This window comes from Ahaetulla prasina, chromosome 2 (genome assembly GCF_028640845.1).
Source record: "Ahaetulla prasina isolate Xishuangbanna chromosome 2, ASM2864084v1, whole genome shotgun sequence".
NCBI lineage: Eukaryota > Metazoa > Chordata > Lepidosauria > Squamata > Colubridae > Ahaetulla > Ahaetulla prasina.
In genome coordinates, this window is record NC_080540.1 from 4,942,857 (window position 1) to 4,965,954 (window position 23,098).

General features: G+C 44.6%; 2 protein-coding genes and 1 long non-coding RNA gene across 4 annotated transcripts; 2 read left to right on the forward strand and 1 right to left on the reverse strand.

Moving 5' to 3' along the window:
* Positions 1-484: 484 nt before the first annotated feature.
* On the forward strand, positions 485-6,485 carry LOC131192716 (zinc finger protein 260-like). Its single transcript, XM_058172137.1, has 2 exons — positions 485-582; positions 2,801-6,485. Exon 2 carries the CDS (start codon positions 2,970-2,972, stop codon positions 5,058-5,060), a length of 2,091 nt encoding a protein of 696 aa, XP_058028120.1. The 5' UTR covers positions 485-582; positions 2,801-2,969; the 3' UTR covers positions 5,061-6,485.
* A 6,072-nt stretch (positions 6,486-12,557) lies between these two features.
* LOC131192748 (zinc finger protein 260-like) lies at positions 12,558-21,415 on the forward strand. 2 transcript variants are annotated; one of them, XM_058172233.1, is made up of 2 exons: positions 12,558-12,687; positions 15,163-21,415. In XM_058172233.1, exon 2 carries the CDS (start codon positions 15,332-15,334, stop codon positions 17,018-17,020), a length of 1,689 nt encoding a protein of 562 aa, XP_058028216.1. In that variant the 5' UTR covers positions 12,558-12,687; positions 15,163-15,331; the 3' UTR covers positions 17,021-21,415. The 2 variants fall into 2 exon arrangements, with proteins under 2 accessions (XP_058028216.1, XP_058028217.1); XM_058172234.1 differs by having other exon boundaries at positions 12,617-12,744.
* On the reverse strand, positions 17,745-23,048 carry LOC131192862 (uncharacterized). Its single transcript, XR_009153803.1, has 3 exons — positions 22,925-23,048; positions 21,414-21,496; positions 17,745-17,877 (listed from the first exon to the last, which is right to left on the reverse strand). It is a non-coding gene; the product is annotated as an uncharacterized LOC131192862 (long non-coding RNA).
* Between the last annotated feature and the right edge of the window lie 50 nt (positions 23,049-23,098).

Consider the following 23,098-nt stretch of genomic DNA (forward strand, 5'->3'; position numbering starts at 1 on the left):
TACACTAAGAGAGGCTCAGCCAATCTCATTGTACCCGTTGTGCATTGCCAAAAAGGTTGAATTGAATTGAACGGGATGGTGTTTCCAGATGCCCCGAAGTGCACAAAAGGGGGAAATTGTCACCTGTCCCGCGTCCAAGGCCCCCCAAACTTCGGGGGAAGCAGGGAGTGAAGATCCCCGGTCGCCTCTTCCCAATCCTGGGGGAGAGGCAGGGAGGGAGGAAAAGGCTCCCGGCTTCTCTAGACTCCACCCCGCCGGGAAAGAGGCGGCTCGCCCAGCGCCCTCCGAGGGGGAAGCAGCGCTTCCCTGGCCCCGAAACTCTAGCAGTTCCCAGGGGAGAAAGAGGTGCTAAAGCGTCTCCCCACATTCTCCCAGGGAGGAAACTGGGCCGGAAAAGGCGGGAAGAAGCCGCCGTGGGGCCTCTCTAGGAATTTCCTGTCATTCTTCCTCCCTCTCTGTGATTTCCCCAGTTGCGGCGTTTTGGGCGGTTGTGTCAATTCTTCGTTTGCCGGCAAGGCTGCTCCTCGGCCCCGCTCTCCCTCCCTCGGGCTGCCCGGAGGGCTTCTCCCCCTCAGGAGGAAGGTAGCCCCGAGAGGGTCCCGGGTAGATGCGGGGCTGGCCGGGGAACCTCTGGGCAAAGGGGGGGGAAGCCCCGCCCCACGGAGGGCAAAGGGGGCTTTTCTTTGAAGGGGTTCAGGGGGGATTTTGGGGTATTCAAGTATTTCAATTGGGGGTGGGGGGTTTTCTTTAGGGGGTGGGGGAAAGGGTTTGATTGAGTTCATTTTCTCCCAACGGAGAAACGATCCACTTTCTTTCTGCTTCATCTAAATAAAGAATGATTGTTCTTTGCTTTTATTTTAGTATTTCAGTTGTTTACTTTTGTTTCTCCAAAGCTGAGTATAATCTGGAAAAAAATCATTATTTGTCCAGTTTTCCTCTGAAGGAGGCTGTGATGTGGCAGCTCCTCGTTGGTGGGTTTTATCCATCAGAATAGGGCGGGAAGGGCCCTTGGAGGTCTTCTAGTCCAGCCCCCTGCTCAAGCAGGAGACCTGTACCTGTCGTGTCCCACTCCTCCGCTGACAGCCGGGTCAGGGAAATCCGAATCAGGCTTGCCTCTGCAGCTCTGCCCAAAGTCCTAGCAAAGTCCTCAGAGCAGGCAGGAGACCAGAAAGTGACTTCAGCAAGATAAGTTCGACTTTGCCTGACTCAGAGAATGCCAGAAAGCAGATCCTTTATATAGGCCATGGGGTGTGGCTCCATGACTCAGCACTCATGAAGGCCTGCCCCTCCCTTCCTTCTGTTGCCTCCGCCTATCCAGTCTTCTGATGCGAGGATCACTCCAATCAGCAGCTGTTGGAAGTAAACTTTCCTCAGGCTCACATGCTGTGGAGGAGGGGGAGGGGTCTAGTTGCTCCGTTTGCCTGGGCATGGAGCCAGGGCTGGGGCCGGGGGATGCTCCCTCCTCTGCAGCCTGCTTGGGCATGGAGCCAGGGCTGGGACCGGGAGGTGCCCCCTCCTCTGCAGCTTGTCTGGGCATGGAGCCAGGACTGGGGCCGGGAGGCATACATTCCTCCGTGTTCGGGAGCAGATAAGCAGACCCCGGCTGTGGTGAGAGCGGACAAGACACAACAGTACCCTTGATACCAGGCGAACCTTTTTGTCTTTGTGTGCCAAAAGTGTGTGTGTGTGTGCTGACACCCATAATGCCATGCAGAACACTGCCCGGAGCACAAGGCGGGCAGGGTGTTCGCACCAGCAAAGGTTGGCACCTCCTCCTGCCAGCCTCATGCTCCAGGCAGCATCCAGCCAGCCATACCTGGCCTCCCCCTGTGTCAGCCCACATGGATCCCAGGCAGCACAGATTCGGGCCCTTTCTGCGCAGTGGTGGTGACGAGACAGGCTGACAGGTGCAGGGGAGCGACTGGCTGGCAAGGGGTGGATGTTCCGGGGCTGCATGTGGGCGAGGACAGCATGGCCGGTGCGCACACACGCTAATGTTAGCTGCCCAGTGGGCATGCGCACACAGGGAAATGAAGCTCCGGGTTTCTGGTCCACGCATACGCACCAGTCAGCAAGTCTTTTGGCTACTGGCACGCATGTGTGTGCGTCCATCAGCTGGCTGCTGCCTCACAGATGAAGGTTAGCTGATCGTCTTGCGCACCAGTAACCAGCAGACTAGCTGGCTTGTGCGCATGCGTGTCCTGAAAACCCGGAAGAGGAATGGACAAAGCCGTACGTTCCAGGCAACATGGCCCTGCGTGCCATTTCCAGCACACGTGCCATAGGTTTGCCATCAAGGCCCTATACCATTTCGGACCGGTGGCTGTCCATTCTTTTCTTAAAAACCTCCAGTGTTGGAGCACCCACAACTTCTGCAGACCAGTTGTTACACTTACTAACTGTCCGCTCTGTTAGCAATTTTTTACTTAAACTATAAAGCAACAATAGGAAGCCATTCTAGGAGGGAGACATATTCCATCTGTCCTGGCCCAAAGAACAGTGTCGATGAATATCTACATAGGTTGTAATCTATACACAATTAGATCTACCTGGAACATACAAATCCTCTTGGGGAGGTCTTTACAGTTTGTCTCACCTACTGTAGCATCAACGCCCCCCTCCTCCCAAGCAAAAAGAAAAGGCAGGGATCATCCCCAGTTCAGGCAGGCAATTGGATCCCAGCATTGCTTTATTCTGGGGGAAGGGAATAAATATCTTCCACCTATTGTTTGGGTTATTCGGAGAGCTGAAGAAAATAAACCTTCCTCTCTCCTTCACTTCTTTTTTCTTCATCCTGCAGGTGCCACCAGGAAAATCTTTCAAGGAAGTTCTGCTTGCAGGATCCAATCTGGCTCAGTCACCGGGACCAGAGGTTTCGTCTTCTCAGCTTTTGGACTCATGCTGGAGCTCGTCCTCCTGCCCACCTTCTAACTTTTTCGCCAAAATTCTGCTTGTTCGAGTTTCCTGGGATGGAAAGCCCTGGAAGTGAGCAGCCTCTGGAAACTATGCAGAGGGAGGAACACGTTGGCCAAAGGTCCACTGAGAAGAATCTGGGGAGACTCTACAAATGCTCCAAGTGTGGGAAATCCTTTGCTCATCGGTCCTTCCTTTTGATCCACTGGAAGCTGCATATGGGGAATGGATCCCACCTGTGTTTTCATTGTGGAAACTCCTTTCCTGGAATGTGGAGCTTTGCCAAACATCTCCGGAGCCATCCTGGACTGAGGCCTTATAAATGCGGAGAGTGTGGGGAGCGTTTTGCTAAAGGATCGAACCTTGGAGCCCATCAGCGAATCCACCAGGGAAAGAGATCTCAGGAATCCTGGAAGCGCTGGGGAAAATTTCCTGGGAGACAGCGTCTTTCTAGGCCTCAGAAGAGCCCGGCTGAAGAGAAGCCCTGCAAGTGTGTGCAATGTGGGCTGTGCTTTTCTCAAACCTCGCAGCTGCTTAAGCATCAGCAAATCCACACCAGAGAGAAACCTTATCAATGTCTGGAGTGTGGGAAATCTTTCCGTTATAAACAATTGTTTAGAAAACATGAGAAAATTCACACAGGACAGAGTCCTTATAAATGCTTTGAGTCTGGAAAATGTTTCACTCGGAGCTCATCTCTTTGCAAACGTAATAATACATACACAAAGGAGGAAAGCAAAACGTGCCGAGAATGTGGGAAATGTTTTTCCAAGAAATCATTACTAATTCAACATCAGAGAATTCACACAGGAGAAAGACCCTATCAGTGCCCAGAATGTGGAAGATGTTTTGGCCATAAGTCAAACCTAATTCGACATCAGAATATACACGCCGGAGAAAGACCCTATAAATGCCCAGAATGTGGGAGATGTTTTGGCTACAAGTCACACCTAATTCGACATCAGAGTATACATACCGGAGAAAGACCCTATCAATGCCCAGAATGTGAGAAAAGATTTGTGGATTCTTATGAACTTCGGAGACACCAAAAGACGCACAAGGGAAAAAAACAACATAAATGTAAATCACAACTAATTAGACATCAGAGAATTCAAGAATGTCCAGAATGTGGGAAATCTTTTTCCAGAAAATCATCCCTAATTCAACATCAGAGAATTCACACAGGAGAAAGACCCTATCAGTGCCCAAAATGTGAGAAAAGATTTGTGGATTCTTCTGAACTTCAAAGACATCAGAAGGGGCACACAGGAGAAAAACTATATAAATGTAATGACTGTGATAAATGTTTTTCTTCGAAGAAAACTCTTTTTCAACATCAGAGTATCCATACAGGGGTGAAGCCCTATATGTGCATTGAATGTGGAAGATTTTTCCGTATAAAACAAAGCCTCAGAAGACATGAGAATGTTCATAGAGGGGAAAAAAAGTTCAAATGTTTAGATTGTGGGAGAACATTTGCTAATTCATCAACCCTTAGAATTCACTGCCAAGCCCATACGGGTGAGAAACGCCATAAATGCACAGTGTGTGAGAAATCTTTTACCCGGAAAGCTACACTTTGGAGGCATCAGAGAACCCACTTAGAAAAACAATATAAATGTCCGGAATGTGAGAAAACTTTTCATTGCAAACATTATCTTAGAAAACATGAGAGGATTCACAAAGGAGAGAAACCTTTCACGCGAGTGGGTGTGCAGAAAAATGAAAAATGCCCAGAATGTGGGAGTTGCTTTCGTGACAAGTCACAACTAATTCGACATCAGAGAATTCATACCGGAGAAACCCCCTATCAGTGCCCAGAATGTGGGAGATGTTTTGGCTACAAGACAAGCCTAATGCGACATCAGAAACTTCACACTGGAGACACACCCTTTCAATGCCCAGTATGTGAGAAACGATTTGTGGAGTCTGCTGGACTTCGGAGACATCAGAAAAAGCACATAGGAGAGTTGCCCTGTAAATGTGAGGTATGTGGGAAAGGTTTTCTCACAGCAACACTGCTTCAGGCTCATCAGAGAATCCACACAGAGAAGAAGCCGTACAAATGTGAGGAGTGTGGGAAATGTTTTTCTCGAAAAGAACACGTTGGAAGGCATCAAAAGGTCCATACGCGAGTGAAGCCATAGAGATGCATAGAGTGCAGTTTAACTCTTTGAAGTGTGATGTATGGTTTGTGTGGAAAACTAGTCTTTCGGCATCAGTGAATTCTTACTGGAAACATTTTATCAGGGCTGCTTAGAATGTGACAAAGATTTTTATCGGATCATCAGATCTTCAGATCCACATGAAAAACCCACACAGGAGGAAAACCTTACAGGTGTATAACATGAGAATACTTTTCCTTGCCTGTTGCAATGTCTGGCCTCCTGGAGTTTGTTCATTAAAATTGCTTCCTTGGAAGTTTTCTTTGCCAAGTTAACTTGTTATAATTTTTTAAAATTTTAATTCTAAGATATGAATATAGAAATCTGATATGAGTGTGAAAACCTAATATCTAATGTGAAATTGTCTGGAATCGTTTAAAGGACTCCTGCCTTGGGCAGGGAAGGTAGGATTAGAAGACTACAGCTCTGTTATCTGTGGTAGCTCACTTTTAGTTTCTTTTTCCTGTATAACTCATTGCCAAGCCCCTTATATACGCTTTACTAGTGTCACATATGTTTTGCAATGATGTATCTTCTTTTCAATTTTCTTTAATCTACGGGACCGTCTACTGCCGGCCTCTATCTCCCATCGTCCGGTGCACTCCCACAGAGAGGGACTCCTCAGGGTGCCGTCAGCCAAACAGTGTCGACTGGCGGCCCCCAGGGGGAGGGCCTTCTCAGTGGGGGCTCCGACCCTGTGGAATGAACTTCCCCTCGGACTTCGACAATTACCTGACCTTAGGACCTTTCACCGCGAACTTAAAACTTATTTATTTCGCATGGCTGGACTAGCTTGATTTTTACCTTTGAATTTTAATTGAATTGGATGGGTTTTTAAAGTTTTGTAATTTTATGGGGGAGTGTGTTATTTTAACATTTGGGCAAATTTAAATTAGTTTTTTAAGAGATGTTTTTAACTATTGTGTGTATCTGTATTTTATCTGCCTGTTCACTGCCCTGAGTCCTTCGGGAGAAGGGCGGTATACAAATTAAAATATTCATTCATTCATTCATTCATTTAAAGAAAAAAGTCAATTTTTTTTCATATATTGTATAAAATCTTTCTCATTTAATAAGCTTTGATTTTGTGTCCATCGCATTCTTTTTCTCTGTCCTTTCCATATCATCATTATGACTTAAGCAAAATCATGTTCCATTTAACTGTTCTGTAAATGACATAAGGGGGAAGTATGATCTCTAGGGGATTTTCCAGAGGAAGAAGAAGGTGCTGAATAAGCCAGAAATGTTATGTAATGTGTGAAAAACAATGACAGGTGGGAGTGTTGTAACTGCCCTGTTGATTGTCTGAAAATATATTTAAACCATGTATTCGGAGCTGTCAGATGTTCTCTCCCTTGCAAAGAACCCTTTTGCAAAAGCTTTTTGAAATACATCTTTTTGAAAAAAATCTGCTATACACTTGTTCATGGTTTCCGTTTCCTTTTTATGGGATTTACCGTTATTGGACTTTTCACAGTAATGTACGCACATATATGTATAGAGGATTGTGTGTTTTTAGTATGATTTATTGGGTTAGTGATTTTCTTTTTTTTTCCACTTGAGGGGGGAGGCTCAGCCAATCTCATTGTACGCATATTGTGCATTGCCACATGTTGTGCATGTTGTGCATTGCCAATAAAGGTTGAATTATTTATTTATTTATTTTATTTATAATCCAATTTCTATACCGCCCTTCTCCCGAAGGACTCAGCCATATTAAAAACACAAAAGTACACATAATATAAATAACAAATTTAAAAACATTTAAAATGAATATATTAATTGGCCAATTTACTAAAACTGTCAAAACCGACATAAAAACCTTTAAAATTTAAAAACTATAATTAAAATACATTTAAAATACATTTAGGCTAGTCCCGCACGATTAAATAATAAAGTTTTTAATTCCCGCTTGAAGGTTCGGAGGTCGGGGAGTTGGCGTAACCCCGGAGGTAACTCGTTCCAAAGGGCCGGTGCCGCCACAGAGAAGGCTCTACCTCTGGGGGCCGCCAACCGACATTGTTTGGTCAACGGCACCCTGAGCAGGCCCACTCTCTGGGAGCGCACAGGTCGTTAGGAGGCTATCGGTGGCAGAAGGCGGTCTCGTAGATACCCCGGTCCTAAGCCATGGAGCACTTTGAAGGTGGTCACTAACACCTTGAATTGCACCCAGAAGGCTACCGGCAGCCATTGCAGGCCACGCAGGATGGGTGTTATATGGGAGCAACATGGTGCTCCCTCTATTACCCGCGCAGCCGCATTCTGGACTAGCTGGAGCCTCCTGGTGCTCTTCAAGGGGAGCCCCATGTAGAGAGCATTGCAATAGTCCAGGCGAGAGGTAACGAGGGCGTGAGTGACTGTGCATAAGGAGTCCCGGTCAAGGAAGGGGTGCAACTGGCGAATCAGGAGAACCTGATAAAATGCTCCCCTGGCGACGGCTGTCAGGTGTTCTTCTAAAGACAGCCGATCATCCAGGAGAATGCCCAAGTTGCGCACCCTTCCCCTGGGGGCCAATACTTCACCCCCAACAGTCAGCGAAGGCGAAAGCTGGCTGTACCGGGACGCCGGAACCCACAGTCACTCTGTCTTGGTCGGGTTGAGCTGGAGCCTGTTCCTCCCCATCCAGACCCGCACGGCCTCAAGACACCGGGCCATCACCTCTACAGCTTCGTTGGGGTGGTTTGAAGTGAAAATGTACAGCTGAGTATCATCAGCATAAAGATGATAATCCACCCCGAAACCACGGATAACCTCACCCAGCGGCTTCATGTAGATGTTGAACAGGAGAGGCAAGAGAACCGACCCCTGAGGCACCCCACAAGTGAGGCACCTAGAAGTCAATCTCTGCCCCCCTGTCAACACCGTCTGTGACCGGTCAGAGAGATAGGAGAACCACCGATAAACGGTGCCTCCCACCCTCAATCCCTCCAACCGCTGCAGCAGGATACCATGGTTGATGGTATCAAAAGCCGCTGAGAGATCTAAAAGGACCAGGACAGAGGAACATCCCCTGTCCCGAGCCCTCCAGAGGTCACTCACCAACGCGACCAAAGCCGTCTCAGTGCTGTACCCAGGTCTGAAGCCGGACTGGAATTGAATTGAATTGAATCGAATCAAATGGGATGATGTTTCCAGATGCCCCAAAGTGCACAAAAGGGGAAAATTGTCGCCTGCCCTGCATCCAAGTCCCCCAAAACTTCGGGGGAAGCAGGAAACGATGATTCCTGGTCGCCTCTTCCCAATCCTGGGGGGGAGGAAAGAAGGAAAAGGCTCCCGGCTTCTCTGGACTCTGCCCGGCTGGGAAAGAGGCAGCGCACCCAGTGCCCTCCAAGGGGGAAGCGGCACTTCCCTGGCCCCGAAACTCTAGCACAGTGGTTCTCAACCTTTATAGTGCTGCAACCCCTTTAATACAATTGACTTTGTAAATATACAAATAGAATGAGACTATTGCCTTACACATTGTAAGCTGCCCTGAGTCTTCGGAGAAGGGCGGGATATAAATGTAAATTAAAAAAAAAAAAATTCCCCACGATGTGGCGACCCCTTTAATACAATTCCCCACGATGTGGCGACCCCAACCGTAAAATTATTTTCGTTTTGAATTTATTGCGCCTGAAGCCATATTGGCTAGCGATCTGAACTGCTTGTGATTGCCTTGAGGATGGAGGCATTAAAGCGGAGACTCCTCCCCTATTAAGTTTTATCGCGCCTGAAGCCAGATTAGACTAGCGATGGGGAGTGATTGCAGCTGGCTTGAGAGGGGGACATCGGAGCAAAGATTTCTCTCTTTTTTTAATTCATTGCGCCTGAAGCCGAATTCGGCTAGTGATTTGAAGAGCCTGCAGCTGGATTGTGAAGTCAACCATTGGAGCGCGACTCTTCAACTCGCAAGTATAATTCCCATATTTCCGATGGTCTTAGGCAGCGGTTCTCAATCTGTGGATCGCGACCCCGTTGGGGGTCGAATGACGATTTGCCAGGGGTCGCCTAAGACATTAAAATATCATTAAAATAGTATAAAACCCCATTAAAACTAAATTTAAAGCTAAAAACCCTAGGCTAGCCCTGCGCAAATAAATAGATGTGTCTTAAGCTCGCGGCGGAAGGTTCGGAGGTCGGGAAGTTGGCGCAGCCCTGGGGGAAGCTCGTTCCAGAGGGTGGGAGCCCCCACAGAGAAAGCCCTTCCTCTGGGTGTCGCTTACTTAACAAGTATTTCACATAGCAACAGAAATTTTGGGTTCGATTGTGGTCGTAAGTAGAGGACTACCTATAGATAATAAATTGAGAGTTCTTTGAGCAGAAACATGGAGAATACAAGGTGAAGTCAAAGGAATGTGGAGATGTTTTGTTGAAAAGTCACACCTAATTCGAACCTTCACATCGGAGACAGACCCTATCAATGCCCAGAATGTGAGACAGGATTTGTGGAGTCTGCTGAACTTTGGAGACAGCAGAAGGGGCAGACAGGGAAGAAGCCCTATAAATGTGGGGAGTGTGGAAAAAGTTATATCAGGGCAACACAGCTACATGTTCAGAGAATCCACACAGGAGAGAAGTCATTCACCTGTGTGGAGTGTGGGAAATGTTTTCCACATAAACAAAACCTTAGAAATCATCAGAAGATCCATACAGAAATGAAGCCATAGAAATGCATTGAGTGCGATCAAAAGCAAGAAATCAGAAAAACCACATGGGGAAGCCCCATCATGCCCTGATGGTGGAACAGTTTTTCACAGTGGGTCAAACCATGGAAGTCATATAAATGTAAGCTTTATTAAATTTTAGAAAAACATGAAGTACAAGAAAAGAAAGGAGAAAACTAGGGGAGGGGAGGCAAGGGGGAGGGAGGGAAAAGCAAAATTGGAGAGTGCAGACAAAAAGGGGAAAAAGCTATAGAGAAAAAGTAATTTCCAACTTTCTTTACTATAAGTAAAATCCTATGTATCAAGAACTCTTTGAATTAGAATAAACCATAATAAACAGTACGTTTATCATTATAAACATGTATAACCCTACAAAAATCAAGGTTTAAATTTTATTTCTTTCAAATCCAAGCAAGTCTAAGAGTGGCTTCCAAGAAGAAGGAAATCTAGAGAAAGTTTTTTACCCAAAGCAGTCAACTTCCCCATCCATTCTTCCATTCTGGGTATATGTGAGTCCTTCCATCTGTGTGTGAACAGAGCTTTGCTGCTGTTGTCAGATAGAAAAACAAAGTTCCACAGTTTCTTCACTCTAGTCCAGGGGTGTCCAAACTTGGTCCCTTTAAGACTTTTGGACTTCAACTCCCAGAGTTCCTCAGCCAGCTTTGCTGGCTGAGGGACTCTGGGAGTTGAAGTCCAAAAGTCTTAAAGGGACCAAGTTTGGACACCCCTGCTCTAGTCATCTATCAAATCTAGAAGAAAAACCTCTGGTTCAGCTGGAAATTCAGGAAAGTCTGTTTAGGATCCTACAGTAAAGGATCTCATGGAAATTGCCTTTTCTCTTCATTGTACCTAAATGACAGGCCAGGCCCATCTTTCTCTCACCTCCCCAAACTTCTGGTGGTCTCACATTGAAAAGAGAAGAGAAGAGCTGACTTGAGGTTTGGGTGGCATGTTTTTCAATGAGACAATAAAAGTAATGTAGACTTTTAAAAACCATGTTTGAAGTGCCTTATTGAAGGGATACGTCTTTGTGATTCTTGGCACAGAACACGGAGAATAAAAGTGAAGTAGAGAGATCAACTGCAGAGCCATTTACTGATTCATAATTTTCATCTGTAGACTTAAGAGAGATTTAAAATAAGCAAACTGACATTTGGAATTGAGCAACAGATTGTCAGAGAGAAATCGGGGATGCTGACTGTCAGGGTCTGCCACAAAGAAGAGGGAGTCAAGCTATTCTCCAAAGCACCTGAGGGTAGAACAAGAAGCAATGGGTGAAAACTAATCAAGGAGAGATGCAACCTAGAACTAAGGAGAAATTTCCTGACAGTTAGAACAATTAATCAGTGGAACGATTTACCTCCAGAAGTTGTGACTTCTCTAACACTGGAAGTTTTTAAGAAGAGGCTGGATAACCATTTGTCTGAAATGGTGTAGGGTTTCCTGCCTAAGAAAGGGGTTGGACTAGAAGACCTCCAAGATCCCTTCCAACTCTGTTCTAATTCTAATTCAAATTGAAACTATGTGCAGATGGACATGACATTTATTTGGCTATCCATCATAATCTCAGTGGTGTTCTTCAAATTTAATGTTCAAAGACTGCCACACCCTGCCTATCCTCCTTGTTTTGTCCAACATTCTCTTCCGTAGTACGTCACAGCTAATATCATGGATACCATCATTCTGATCTTAAGATTCTGTCAATCTAGCCTATATAAATAAACTAATTTATTAATAATCTAGTTTATTTATGGGACACGGTGGCTCAGGGACTAGGACATTGAGCTTGTCGATCAAAAGGTCGGCACCTCAGTGGTTCGAATTCCTAGTGCTGCCATGTAACGGGGTGAGCTCCCGTTACTTGTCCCAGCTTCTGCCAACCTAGCAGTTTCGAAACCACGTAAAAATGCAAGCAGAAAAAATAGGGACCACCTTTGGTGGGAAGGAAACAGCATTCCGTGCGCCTTTGGCGTTGAGCCATGCTGGCCACATGACCACGAAGACATCTTCCTCTTCGGCTTTGAAACGGAGATGAACACCGTCCCCTAGAGTCGGCAACGACTAGCGACTAGCACATATGTGCGAGGGGAACCTTTACCTTTACCTAAGAATTGTAGAACTATTCTGGGTTTTGTTTCTTGATTTAGCCTCTCTCGAAGAGCTGGTACCCAGCATGACCCTGATATCATTTTTCTTTCCAAAACAGGCAAGGCAAAGTCACATTAAGATTAGGTCCTATCCCTGGGGTTTCTTTCCAACTGTCCAAGCATTTTCAAACCGTTTATTCATGAACTGGTGTTAAACATTCCAGATTGGGCTAAAGTTCATCTTGGGGGTTTTCTACATTTTGCATCACAATACAAAAAAGATGTTAAGCCTAGTAAGGGTGCAGGGAAGAATAAGAAAGATAAGTAGGGACTTGGAGCTACAGCATAAGAGGAAAGGTTGCAGGAACTGGTTATGTCTTGTTGAATGAAGAGAAGGACTGGAAGTGACAGGATGGCAGAATTCCAATATTAGAGAAGCTGTCAGAAAGAAGAGGGGGAGAAACTATGTTCCAAAGCACCTGAAGGCAGAGCAAGGAGAACCGGGCGGGTGGGGGGAGCGGGAGGAAAGGCTCCCGGCTTCTCTGGACTCCGCCCGGCCGGGAAAGAGGCGGCTCGCCCAGCGCCCTCCGAGAGGGAAGCAGCCCTTGACAGACCCCGAAACTGCAGCCGATCTCGTGGAAGCAGGGGCCAGAGCGTCTTCTCACCTCCCAGGGAGGAAACGGGGGCCGGAAAAAGGAGGGAGAAGCCTCCGAAGGAACTCTCTAGGAAGCTCCTCTCGTTCTTCCTCGCCCCCGTTTATTGGAGCTGAATTTCCGGGAGATTTTTTTTTTTTGCCGTTTCCCCACTTGCGGCGTTTTGGGGGGGCTGTGCAAATTCTTGCTGTTCGGGAAAGCTGCTCCTGGGCCCCGCTCCGAGCAGGTGAGGCTCCCGCTCTCCCTCGGGCTGCCCGGAGGGCTTCTCCCCGCCAGGAGGAAGGTAGCCCGAGAGGGTCCCGGGTGGATGCGGGGCTGGACGGGGAGCCTCTGGGCAAAGGAGGGGAAGCCCCGCCCCACGGAGGGCAAAGGAGGCTTTTCTTTGAAGGGTTTCAGGGGGAATTATGGGGTGAATGAAAGAAATAGCCGCCTCCTCACTTCAATTGGGGGTGGAGGGCTTTGTTGGGGGGGGGAGGTTTAAATTGAGTTCATTTTCTCCCAACGGAGAAAAGATCCACTTTCTTTCTGCTTCATCTAAATAGAGAAGAATTGATATTCTTTGCTTTCATTTTAATATTTTAATTGTTTGGTTTTGTTTCTACAAAGCAGAATATATTCTGAAGAGAAATCATTATTTGCCCAGTTTTGCTCTGAAGGAGGCTGTGATGTGGCAGCCCCTCGTTGGTGGGTTTTATCCATCAGAATAAGACGGGAAGGGACCTTGGAAGTCTTCTAGTCCAGCCCCCTGCTCAAGCAGGAGACCCTGTACCAGGGGTTATTACTGGCTCTCGGAGCACGGAGTCCCACCTCTGGACGGCGAGAGGGGAGCAGGCATAGCGCGCACACCTTCCTTGGCCCCGCCACCATGGCACTGGCAGGGAGGGACGCGCGAACCTAACATTTGGAACCGCCCTCAGCAGAGTTTGCAAGCGGGCTCTGCGGGACCGCTTAGCAGGGAGAGATACCCTGGCCCATTTGTTTCGCTTCAGCTCGGGGTGGGAACGCAGAAGGCAGAGGAAATCTGTGCCTCTCAGCGTTCAACCCTCAAAGACTCCTTTGGGGTGACTGGGAGGGGAAGGCAAGGGGTGGGGCCAGCCAGTGGTGGGATCACCCAACCGGGCGCCACAGCAAAGGGACGAAAGAGCCAAAGAGAGGCATGCAGCTCTGGATCCTCAGGTTGTCACCACCACCACCCCATATCATTTCAGATGGGTTGCTGTCCATTCTTTTCTTTAAAGCCTCCAGTGTTCTACAGGCCAGTTGTTGTTACACTTATTAACTGTCCTCACTGTTAGGAAGTTTCTCCTTAATTCGAAGTTAATTCTCCCCTTCATTAGTTTCCATCGTTTCTTGTCCTGCCCTCAGGTGTTTTGGAGAATAGGTTGACCTCCTCTTCTTTTTTGCAGCCTCTCAAATACTGCTATCATGTCACCCCCAATCCTTCTTTTCTCTACCATAGATTAACCATTCTTCTCAAAGAACGAAATAAGAGTTGTTTGGAATGATCTGTTTTTAACAAACCTGTAATGGCTTTTAATTATAACTTTGCTTCTAGATATTTGCAGATCTGTTTTTTTATTATCTTTTCCAGGATCTTCCCAGGTATTGATTTTGGGCTGATTGGTTTGTAGTTTCCTGGATTTCTTTTTTTTTCTTCCTTTCTTGAAAATGAGAACCGCATCCGTTCTTTTCAGATTCATTGTTGTTCTATTGGTCTCCATGTGCAGGAGATGAAAGGGGGTTCATTATTTCTGTTACATCTTTGATTTTTGCTTCAGGGAGATAGCATACCTGCCTAGATCAACTATCTGCTCTGCAGACTATAGTTTCTGTTCCCCTAAAAATTGAATTGCCTGTCACTGAAACTCGCCTTCTTTCCCTAGAAAATTCTGGGATATTTTCTTCCTGTTGCAGAAATGCTGGGTTTTGCCTCTTTTTTAGAAACTATTGAAGACTGCTCTTTTGTGGGTGACTGCATATTCCCTTCCAGGGGGAGAACATGAAAGTGATTGTTCAGTTCCAGAGGGTCCTCATTGGAGTGGATTGGATAGATAGAAGGGGCTTTGCTCTCGGTTGTTGTTTATTTTCTGAAAGTGATAGGCTTCCATTCCTCTTTAGGTTCATATATAGGGTCAATTTTTTAAATGGAAACTGTTTGTTCCCTATTGTGTTCAAACTGCATTGCTGGTCCCAATCAATGTATTTGCATCCTCCCTAAACTATAAAACATTAGGAAGCCATTCTAGGAGGAAGACATATTCAATCTGTGCTGGCCCAAAGAACAACATCCATGAATATCTACATGGGTTGTACTCTGTACACAAGTAGATCTACCTGGCACATATAAATCCTATGGGGGCTCTTTGCAGTTTGTCTCACGTCATGCAGCAGCACCGTCCCAAAAACAGGGCGAAATGGAAAAGGCAGTGATCATTCCCAGTTCAGGCAGGCAAATGCGAGGCAACTGGGACTCCTTCAGCATCCCCTCTACTTGTACTAAGAAACGGGAAGGGGACGCCAGCTCCACAGTGAGGATCCCAGCATTGCTTTGATTCTGGGGGAGGGAATATAGTCTTCCAGCTATTGTTTGGCTATTTGGAGAGCTGAAGAAACTAAATTTCTTCAGCTCTCCAAATAGAGTGCGGGGAGCGTTTTGCTAAATCTTCCTCTCTTCTTCACTTCTTTTATCTTCTTCCTGCAGGTGCAACCAGGAAAACCTTTGGAGGAAGCTCTGCTTGCAGGATCCCATCTGGCTCAGTCACCTGGACCAGAGGTTTCATCTTCTCAGCTTTTGGACTCGTGCTGGAGCCCATCCTCCTGCCCATCTTCCAACCTTTTGGCCAAAGTTCTGCTTGTTACAGTTTCCTTGGATGGAAAGCCCTGGAAGTGAGCAGCCCCTGGAAATTATGCAGAGGGGGGAACACTTTGGCCAAAGGTGCCCTCAGGGGAATCTGGGGAGACACTCAAAATGCTCCAAGTGCGGGAAATCCTTTGCTCACCGGTCCTTCCTTTTGATCCATCGGAAGCTGCATATGGGAAATGGATCCCACCTGTGTTTTCTTTGTGGAAACTCCTTTCCTGGAATGTGGAGCTTTGCCAAACATCTCCGGAGCCACCCTGGACTGAAGCCTTACAAATGCGGAGAGTGCGGGAAGCATTTTGCTAAAGGATCGGACCTTGGAGCCCATCAGCGAATCCACCAGGGAAAGAGATCTCAGGAATCCTGGAAGCGCTGGGGAAGATTTCCTGGGAGACGGCGTCTTTCTAGGCTTCAGAACAGCCCGACTAAAGAGAAGCCCTGCAAGTGTGTGCAATGTGGGCTGTGCTTTTCTCAAACCTCGCAGCTGCTTAAACATCAGCAAATCCACACCAGAGAGAAACCTTATCAATGTCTGGAGTGTGGGAAATGTTTCCATTATAAACAATTGTTTAGAAAGCATGAGATTATTCACACAGGGCAGAGTCCTTATAAATGCTTTGAGTGTGGAAAATGTTTCACTAGGAACTCATCTCTTTACAAACATAATAAAACACACACAAAGGAGGAAAGCAAAATGTGCCCAGAATGTGGGAAATCTTTTTCCAGGAAATCATACCTGCTGCAACATCAGAAAATTCACACAGGAGAAAGATCCTATCAGTGCCCAGAATGTGGGAGATGTTTTGGCTACAAGTCAAACCTAATTCAACACCAGAGGATTCACACTGGGGACAGACCCTATCAATGCTCAGAATGTGGGAAAGGATTTCTCAGTTCTTCTAAACTTCGGAGCCACCAAAGGACACACACGGGAGAAAAACTATATAAATGTAATGATTGTGATAAATATTTTTCTTTTAAGGAAACTCTTTTTCAACATCAGAGTATCCATACAGGGGTGAAGCCCTATATGTGCATTGAGTGTGGAACATTTTTCCGTACAATACAAAGTCTCAGAAATCATGAGAATGTTCATAGAGGGGAAAAAAAGTTCAAATGTTTAGACTGTGGGAAAGCATTTGCTCATTCATCATCCCTTAGAATTCACTGCCAAACCCATACGGGTGAGAAATGCCACAAATGTTCAGTGTGTGAAAAATCTTTTACCCGGAAAGATACACTTGTGATGCATCAGAGAAGCCACTTAGAGAAGCAATATAAATGTCCGGAGTGTGAGAAATGTTTTGCCAGAAAGTCACAACTAATTCAACATCAGATACTTCACACTGGAGAAAGACCCTATCAATGCCCAGAATGTGGGAGATGTTTTGGCACAAAGTCACACCTAATTCGACATCAGAAACTTCACACTGGAGATAGACCTTATCAATGCCCAGAATGTGAGAAAACATTTGTGGAGTCTGCTGAACTTCGGAGACATCAGAAGGGGCACACAGGAGAGAGGCCCTATAAATGTGGGGAGTGTGGGAAAGGTTTTCTCACAGCAACACTGCTTCGGGTTCATCAGAGAATCCACACGGGGGAGAAACCATACCTGTGTGTGGAGTGTGGGAAATGTTTTTCCCAAAAACAACACCTTGCAAGGCATGAAAAGGTCCATACACGAGTGAAGACATAGAGATGCATAGAATGCAGTAATGTTTTGCTCAAAAGTGAGACATCAGAAAAATCATATGGAAAAAGCCCTAATAGACCCTGATGGTAGAACAGTTTTTCATAGTTGTTCAACCCTTAAAAGTCATATGATTGTGGGAGAGCATTTTCTTGTCAATAGTCCCTTCAAAATCACACTCTAATCCATATAGGAAAGATGCACTTTAAATGTTAGAAGTGTGGTGTATGGTTTGCCTGGAAAAATACTCTTTCAGCATCAGCGAATTCTTACTGGAGAGAAACTTTTATCAGGGCTTGGAATGTGGCAAAGATTTTTATCTGATCATCAGGTGCACATGAAAAATCCACACAGGAGGAAAACCTTACAGGTGTATAACATGACAATACTTTTCCTTGCCAGTTGGAAGATCTTGCCTCCTAAAGTTTGTCCATTAAAATTACCTCCTTAGAAATTTTCTTGCCAAGTTAAATTTTGTTTCAATTTAAAAAATTTTTAATTCTAAGATGTGAATATGAAAATCTGATATGAGTGTGAAAACCTAATATCTAATGTGAAATTGTCTGGAATCGCTTGAGCAGGCAAGGTAGGACTAGAAGAGTACAGCTCTTTTATTTTGTGGTAGCTCCCTTCTAGCCCTATGATTCTAAGAATTTAAAAAGAAAAATGGAAATGGAAATGGATGAAAAGCAAAAGGAGGGTTCATTTAATGACCATTCGATGTTACAGTGGCACTGAAAAAAGTAACTTATGACCATTTCTCAGCATCCCGAAGGTCATGTGATCAAAATTCAGATGCTTGACCGCTGACTCTCATGTCTGAAGGTTGCAGTGTTCCAGGTCACCCGATCTCCTTTTGGGACCTTTTGACAAGTAAAGTCAAGGGAGAATCCAGATTCACTTAACAGCCATGTGACTATCTAAACAACTGCAGTGATTCAGTTAACAATTGTGGCAAGAAAGGTCATAAATTGGTGAAAACTCACTTAAGTGTTTTAGTTAACAGAAATTTTGGGCTCAATAGTGGTTGAAAGTAGAGGACTATCTATGATCAATTGAGAGTTGTTAGAACAGGAACATGGAGAATATGACTGAGCTGCCTCTAAATACTACAGTTTGTTTTTTGCTATGTTATAGAGCCCCCGATTACAATCTCAGTCATACAAATAAATTAACTGCACTACTAACATGGGCAGCTTCCTGCCTGCACCCCCTTGTCTTTCTTGGTGGTCTTAATTTGCCTCTTATTAATTGGATCCTAAACAAGTGTGCAACTGAACCTGTACATGTAACCATGTACAATGCTGTTACAACTCTGGGGCTGGAGCAGTTGGTAACGGGCAACTCTAGGCTCAACAATTGCTTAGATCTCTTCTACTGTAATACTTAAATTCAATTTATGGCTTACAAGTTAAAGAACCATTTTCCAACAGCAATCACAGCTTGATAGATTTTTGTCTCAATTTGTGTTCTTGCAAACAGGGTCATAATGACAGTACTTAAAATTATAACTTTAAAAAAGCCAACTATAATCTCATAGCTGCCGACCTCGCATCCCTTGATTGGCATCTTCTGTTCACAGGTTGTAAAAGTGCAGATGACTATAATACTTTTTTACTCTAAATCCATAGTCATTAATCTATACATACCAAAAATGACCTCTAAAGTTAAAAAGAACAAATTACCCATAGCAATAAGTAAGTTGCAATCCAAGAAAAAATCTCTTTGGTAAGAAGACAAAACTGGTTATGTAGCTAACTTTAAAAGCCGCTACAAAGCCTTATGCCGCCAGATAAAGAGCAAATGTTCCAACCACTATTGCAAACAGGAGTAAGCGCTGTTAAACTCGAAGTCTACCCAAAGCCTTGTATAATTTTGTTAATGCAAAACATAAAGACTTGAAAATGACCCCACCCTTAAAAGGGTCTGAAGGGGAAGACTGTAACAATGATGTTGTTAAGGCCAACCTTTTCAATAAGTGCTTCAGTTCAGTCTTTGTTGAGAGCAATGGCTACTGTCTCTCACTTCCTAGTCGCACCATAAGAAATTGTAGCAATTTACTATATATTGATTTTACAGGAGATAATGTTGAAACGGCACTACAAAACCTAAAGCCATTCCATCTACTGGCTCCGATGGACTATGTGCCCATTTTTGGAAAAAGCTTGCTACTGCCCTATCCACAATCTATGAGGTATCTTTTTGAACCAGCTCCCTGCCCAACCTACGGTCACTAGCCACAGTTATACTAATCTTTAAAAAGGGGGACCCTAATTTAGTCAAAAATTACAGTCCAACTCCCTGTATTGCGTTACCTGTAATGTCATGGAATCAATTATATACCAATCCATCATCTGCCACCTAGAGGCAAACAATCTTGCCCTGTAATCTGCAATTTCTACATTGTAAAAACATCTGGGCCACACATCTTGATCAGAGTAAAGCAGTAGATGCAATTTACACAGACTTCTGTAAAACCTTTATTCAGTGGTGCACAACAAATTACTGTCAAAACTAAGTTCTTACGGCACAAGTAGATAGCCACATTCCTGTCCAACAGGCAACAAATAGTCAAAATAGGGAGGGCTCTATCAAATCTGGCACCAGTTAACAGGGGAGTCCCCCAAGGCAGCATTTTCGGACCCACATGCTTTCTGCTTTACATCAACGATCTATGCAATCAAATTAAAAGCAACTGCGTCCTCTTCATTGATGACGTAAAATTATTTAATACCACTGACAATGCTGCCGTAGTGCAAAGGGACTTTGACTATGTGTCTGAATGGTCGCATAATTGGCAACTCCAAATCTCGATTAATAAATGCTCTGTCCTACATATTGGCAAAAAACAAACAAACAGAACACCAAATACAAGTTAGGCGGTACTGATCTCGCAGATGACCCTCACTTTGTCAAGGACCTAGGAGTACTCATTTCTAACCATCTAAGCCCCAGAGCTCACTGTAACAGCATTGCCAAAAAAGCATTGAGTCGTTAACTTAATTTTGTGAAGCTTCTCTTCTGGTTATATTGTATTGTTAACTAGAACGTATAAAACCTTTGCCAGACCAATTCTTGAATACTGTTCACCTGCTTGGAATCCCTATTGTATATTGGACATTAACAGGATTGAGCAGGTCCAGAAGTATTTCACAAGAAGAGTACTGCGCTCCTCTGCTCACAACAGAATTCACTATATCACCAGGCTAAAAATCCTGGGCCTGGACAAGCTGGAACTGCGACGACTGTGGTCTGATCTAAGCATTGTGCGTAAAATTGGCTGCTACAATGTCTTACCTGATCAACGACTTCTTCAGCTTCAATCACAATACTACACAGACAAATAATTGATACAAACTCAAGGTAAACTGCTTCAAACCTGACTGCACAAAATAAGATTTCAGCAACAGAGTAGTCAATGCCTGGAACGCCCTACCTGACTCCATTGTTACAGCCACTAATCCTCACAGCTTTAGCCACAAACTGTCTGCCATGGACCTCGCCCCATTCCTAAGAGGTCTGTAAAGGGGGCGTGCATAAGCACACATGCATGCCTACCATCCCTGTCTTACTGTTCCCATTATACTTGTATTTGCTTCCATTGTTCATGTTTATGTTTATACTTATACTTGCTTCCTTGTTCATGTTTGACAAACACATTGAACAAATGAACAAATAAATACAAGGTAAAGTCAAAAGAATATGGAGATATTTTGTAGAAAAGTCGCACCTAATTTTGACATCAGAGACTTCACACTGGAGACAGAGCGTATCAATGCCCAGAATGTGAGAAAAGATTTGTGGAGTCTGCTGAACTTTGGAGACACCAGAAGGGGCACACAAGAAAGAGGCCATATAGTTGTGGGGAGTGGGAAAAATTTTACCCGAAAACAAAACTTTAGAAATCGGAAGGTCCATACAGGAATGAAGCCATAGAGATGCATAGAGTGCAGTCAAGTTTTGCTCAAAAGTGAGACATCAGAAAAACCACATGGGAAAAGTCCCACTATGTTAGAAAAGTTTTTCATAGTGGATTAACCCCTGAAAATTATATAAAAGTTTGTAAGCTTTGTTAAATTTTAGAAAAACATAAAAGTACAAGAATACAAAGGAGAAAGAACTAAAAAAAAACGGGAGGGAGGAAAAAGCAAAATTGGAGAGTGCAGACAAAAAGGGGAAAAAGCTATAGAGAAAAAGTAACTTCCAACTTTCTTCACTACAGGTAAACTCCTAAGCATCAATAACTCTTTGAATTAGAATAAACCATAACAAACAGTACGTTTATCATTATAAACATGTATAACCCTAAAAAATCAAGGTTTAAATTTCATTTCTTTCAATTACAAGCAAATCCAAGAGTGGCTTCCAAGTAGAAGGAAATCTAGAGAAAGTTTTTTACCCAAAGCAGTCAACTTCCCCATCCATTCTTCCATTCTGGGTATATGTGAGTCCTTCCATCTGTGTGTGAAGAGAGCTTTGCTGCTGTTGTCAGATAGAAAAACAAAGTTCCACAGTTTCTTCACTAGTCATCTATCAAATCTAGAAGAAAAACCTCTGGTTCAGCTGGAAATTCAGGAAAGCCTGTTTAGGATCCTACAGTAAAGGATCTCATGGAAATTGCCTTTTCTCTTCATTGAACCTAAATGACAGACCAGGCCCAAAGAGAAGAGCTGACTTGAGGTTTGGGTGGCATGTTTTTCAATGAGACAATAAAAGTAATGTAGACTTTTAAAAACCATGTTTGAAGTGCCTTATTGAAGGGATACGTCTTTGTGATTCTTGGCACAGAACACGGAGAATAAAAGTGAAGTAGAGAGATCAACTGCAGAGCCATTTACTGATTCATAATTTTCATCTGTAGACTTAAGAGAGATTTAAAATAAGCAAACTGACATTTGGAATTGAGCAACAGATTGTCAGAGAGAAATCAGGGGATGCTGACTGTCAGGGTCTGCCACAAAGAAGAGGGAGTCAAGCTATTCTCCAAAGCACCCGAGGGTAGAACAAGAAGCAATGGGTGGAAACTAATCAAGGAGAGATGCAACCTAGAACTAAGCAGAAATTTCCTGACAGTTAGAACAATTAATCAGTGGAACGATTTACCTCCAGAAGTTGTGAATTCTCTAACACTGGAAGTTTTTAAGAAGAGGCTGAAATGGTGTAGGGTTTCCTGCGTAAGAAAGGGGTTGGACTAGAAGACCTCCAAGGTCCCTTCCCATTCTATTATTCTAATTCTAATTCACACTGAAACTAAACTATGTGCAAATGATGGACATGTCATTTACTTGGTTATCCATCATAATCCCGATAGTGTTTTTCAAAATTAATGTTCAAAGATTGCCATACTCTTCCTATCCTCATTTTGTCTAACTTTCTCTTCCGAAAAGCATCACAGCTAATATCATGGCTACCATCATTCTGATCTTAAGATTCTGTCACTCTAGCATATATCAATAAAGTTCTAGAACTTCTTGGTTTTCTTTCCTGATTCAGCCTCTCTTGAACACCTGATATCCCTCTTCAACCCGATATTTTTCTTTCCAAAACAGGCAAGGCAAAGTCACATTAAGATTAGGTCTTATCCCTAGGGTTTGTTTGCAACTGTCCAAGCATTTTCAAACCGTTTATTCATGAACTCGTGTTAAACATTCCACATTGGGCTAAAGTTCATCTGGGGGGTTTTCTACATTTTGTATCACAATACAAAAAAGATGTTGAGCCTAGTAAGAGTGCAGGGAAGAGTAAGAAAGATAAGTAGGGAATTGGAGGCTACAGCATAAGAGGAAAGGTTGCAGGAACTGGTTATGTCTTGTTGAATGAAGAGAAGGACTGGAAGTGACAGGATGGCAGAATTCCAATATTAGAGAAGCTGTCAGAAAGAAGAGGGGGAGAAACTATGTTCCAAAGCACCTGAAGGCAGAGCAAGGAGAACCGGACGGGGGGGGGGGAGCGGGAGGAAAGGCTCCCGGCTTCTCTGGACTCCGCCCGGCCGGGAAAGAGGCGGCTCGCCCAGCGCCCTCCGAGAGGGAAGCAGTCCTTGACAGACCCCGAAACTGCAGCCGATCTCGTGGAAGCAGGGGCCAG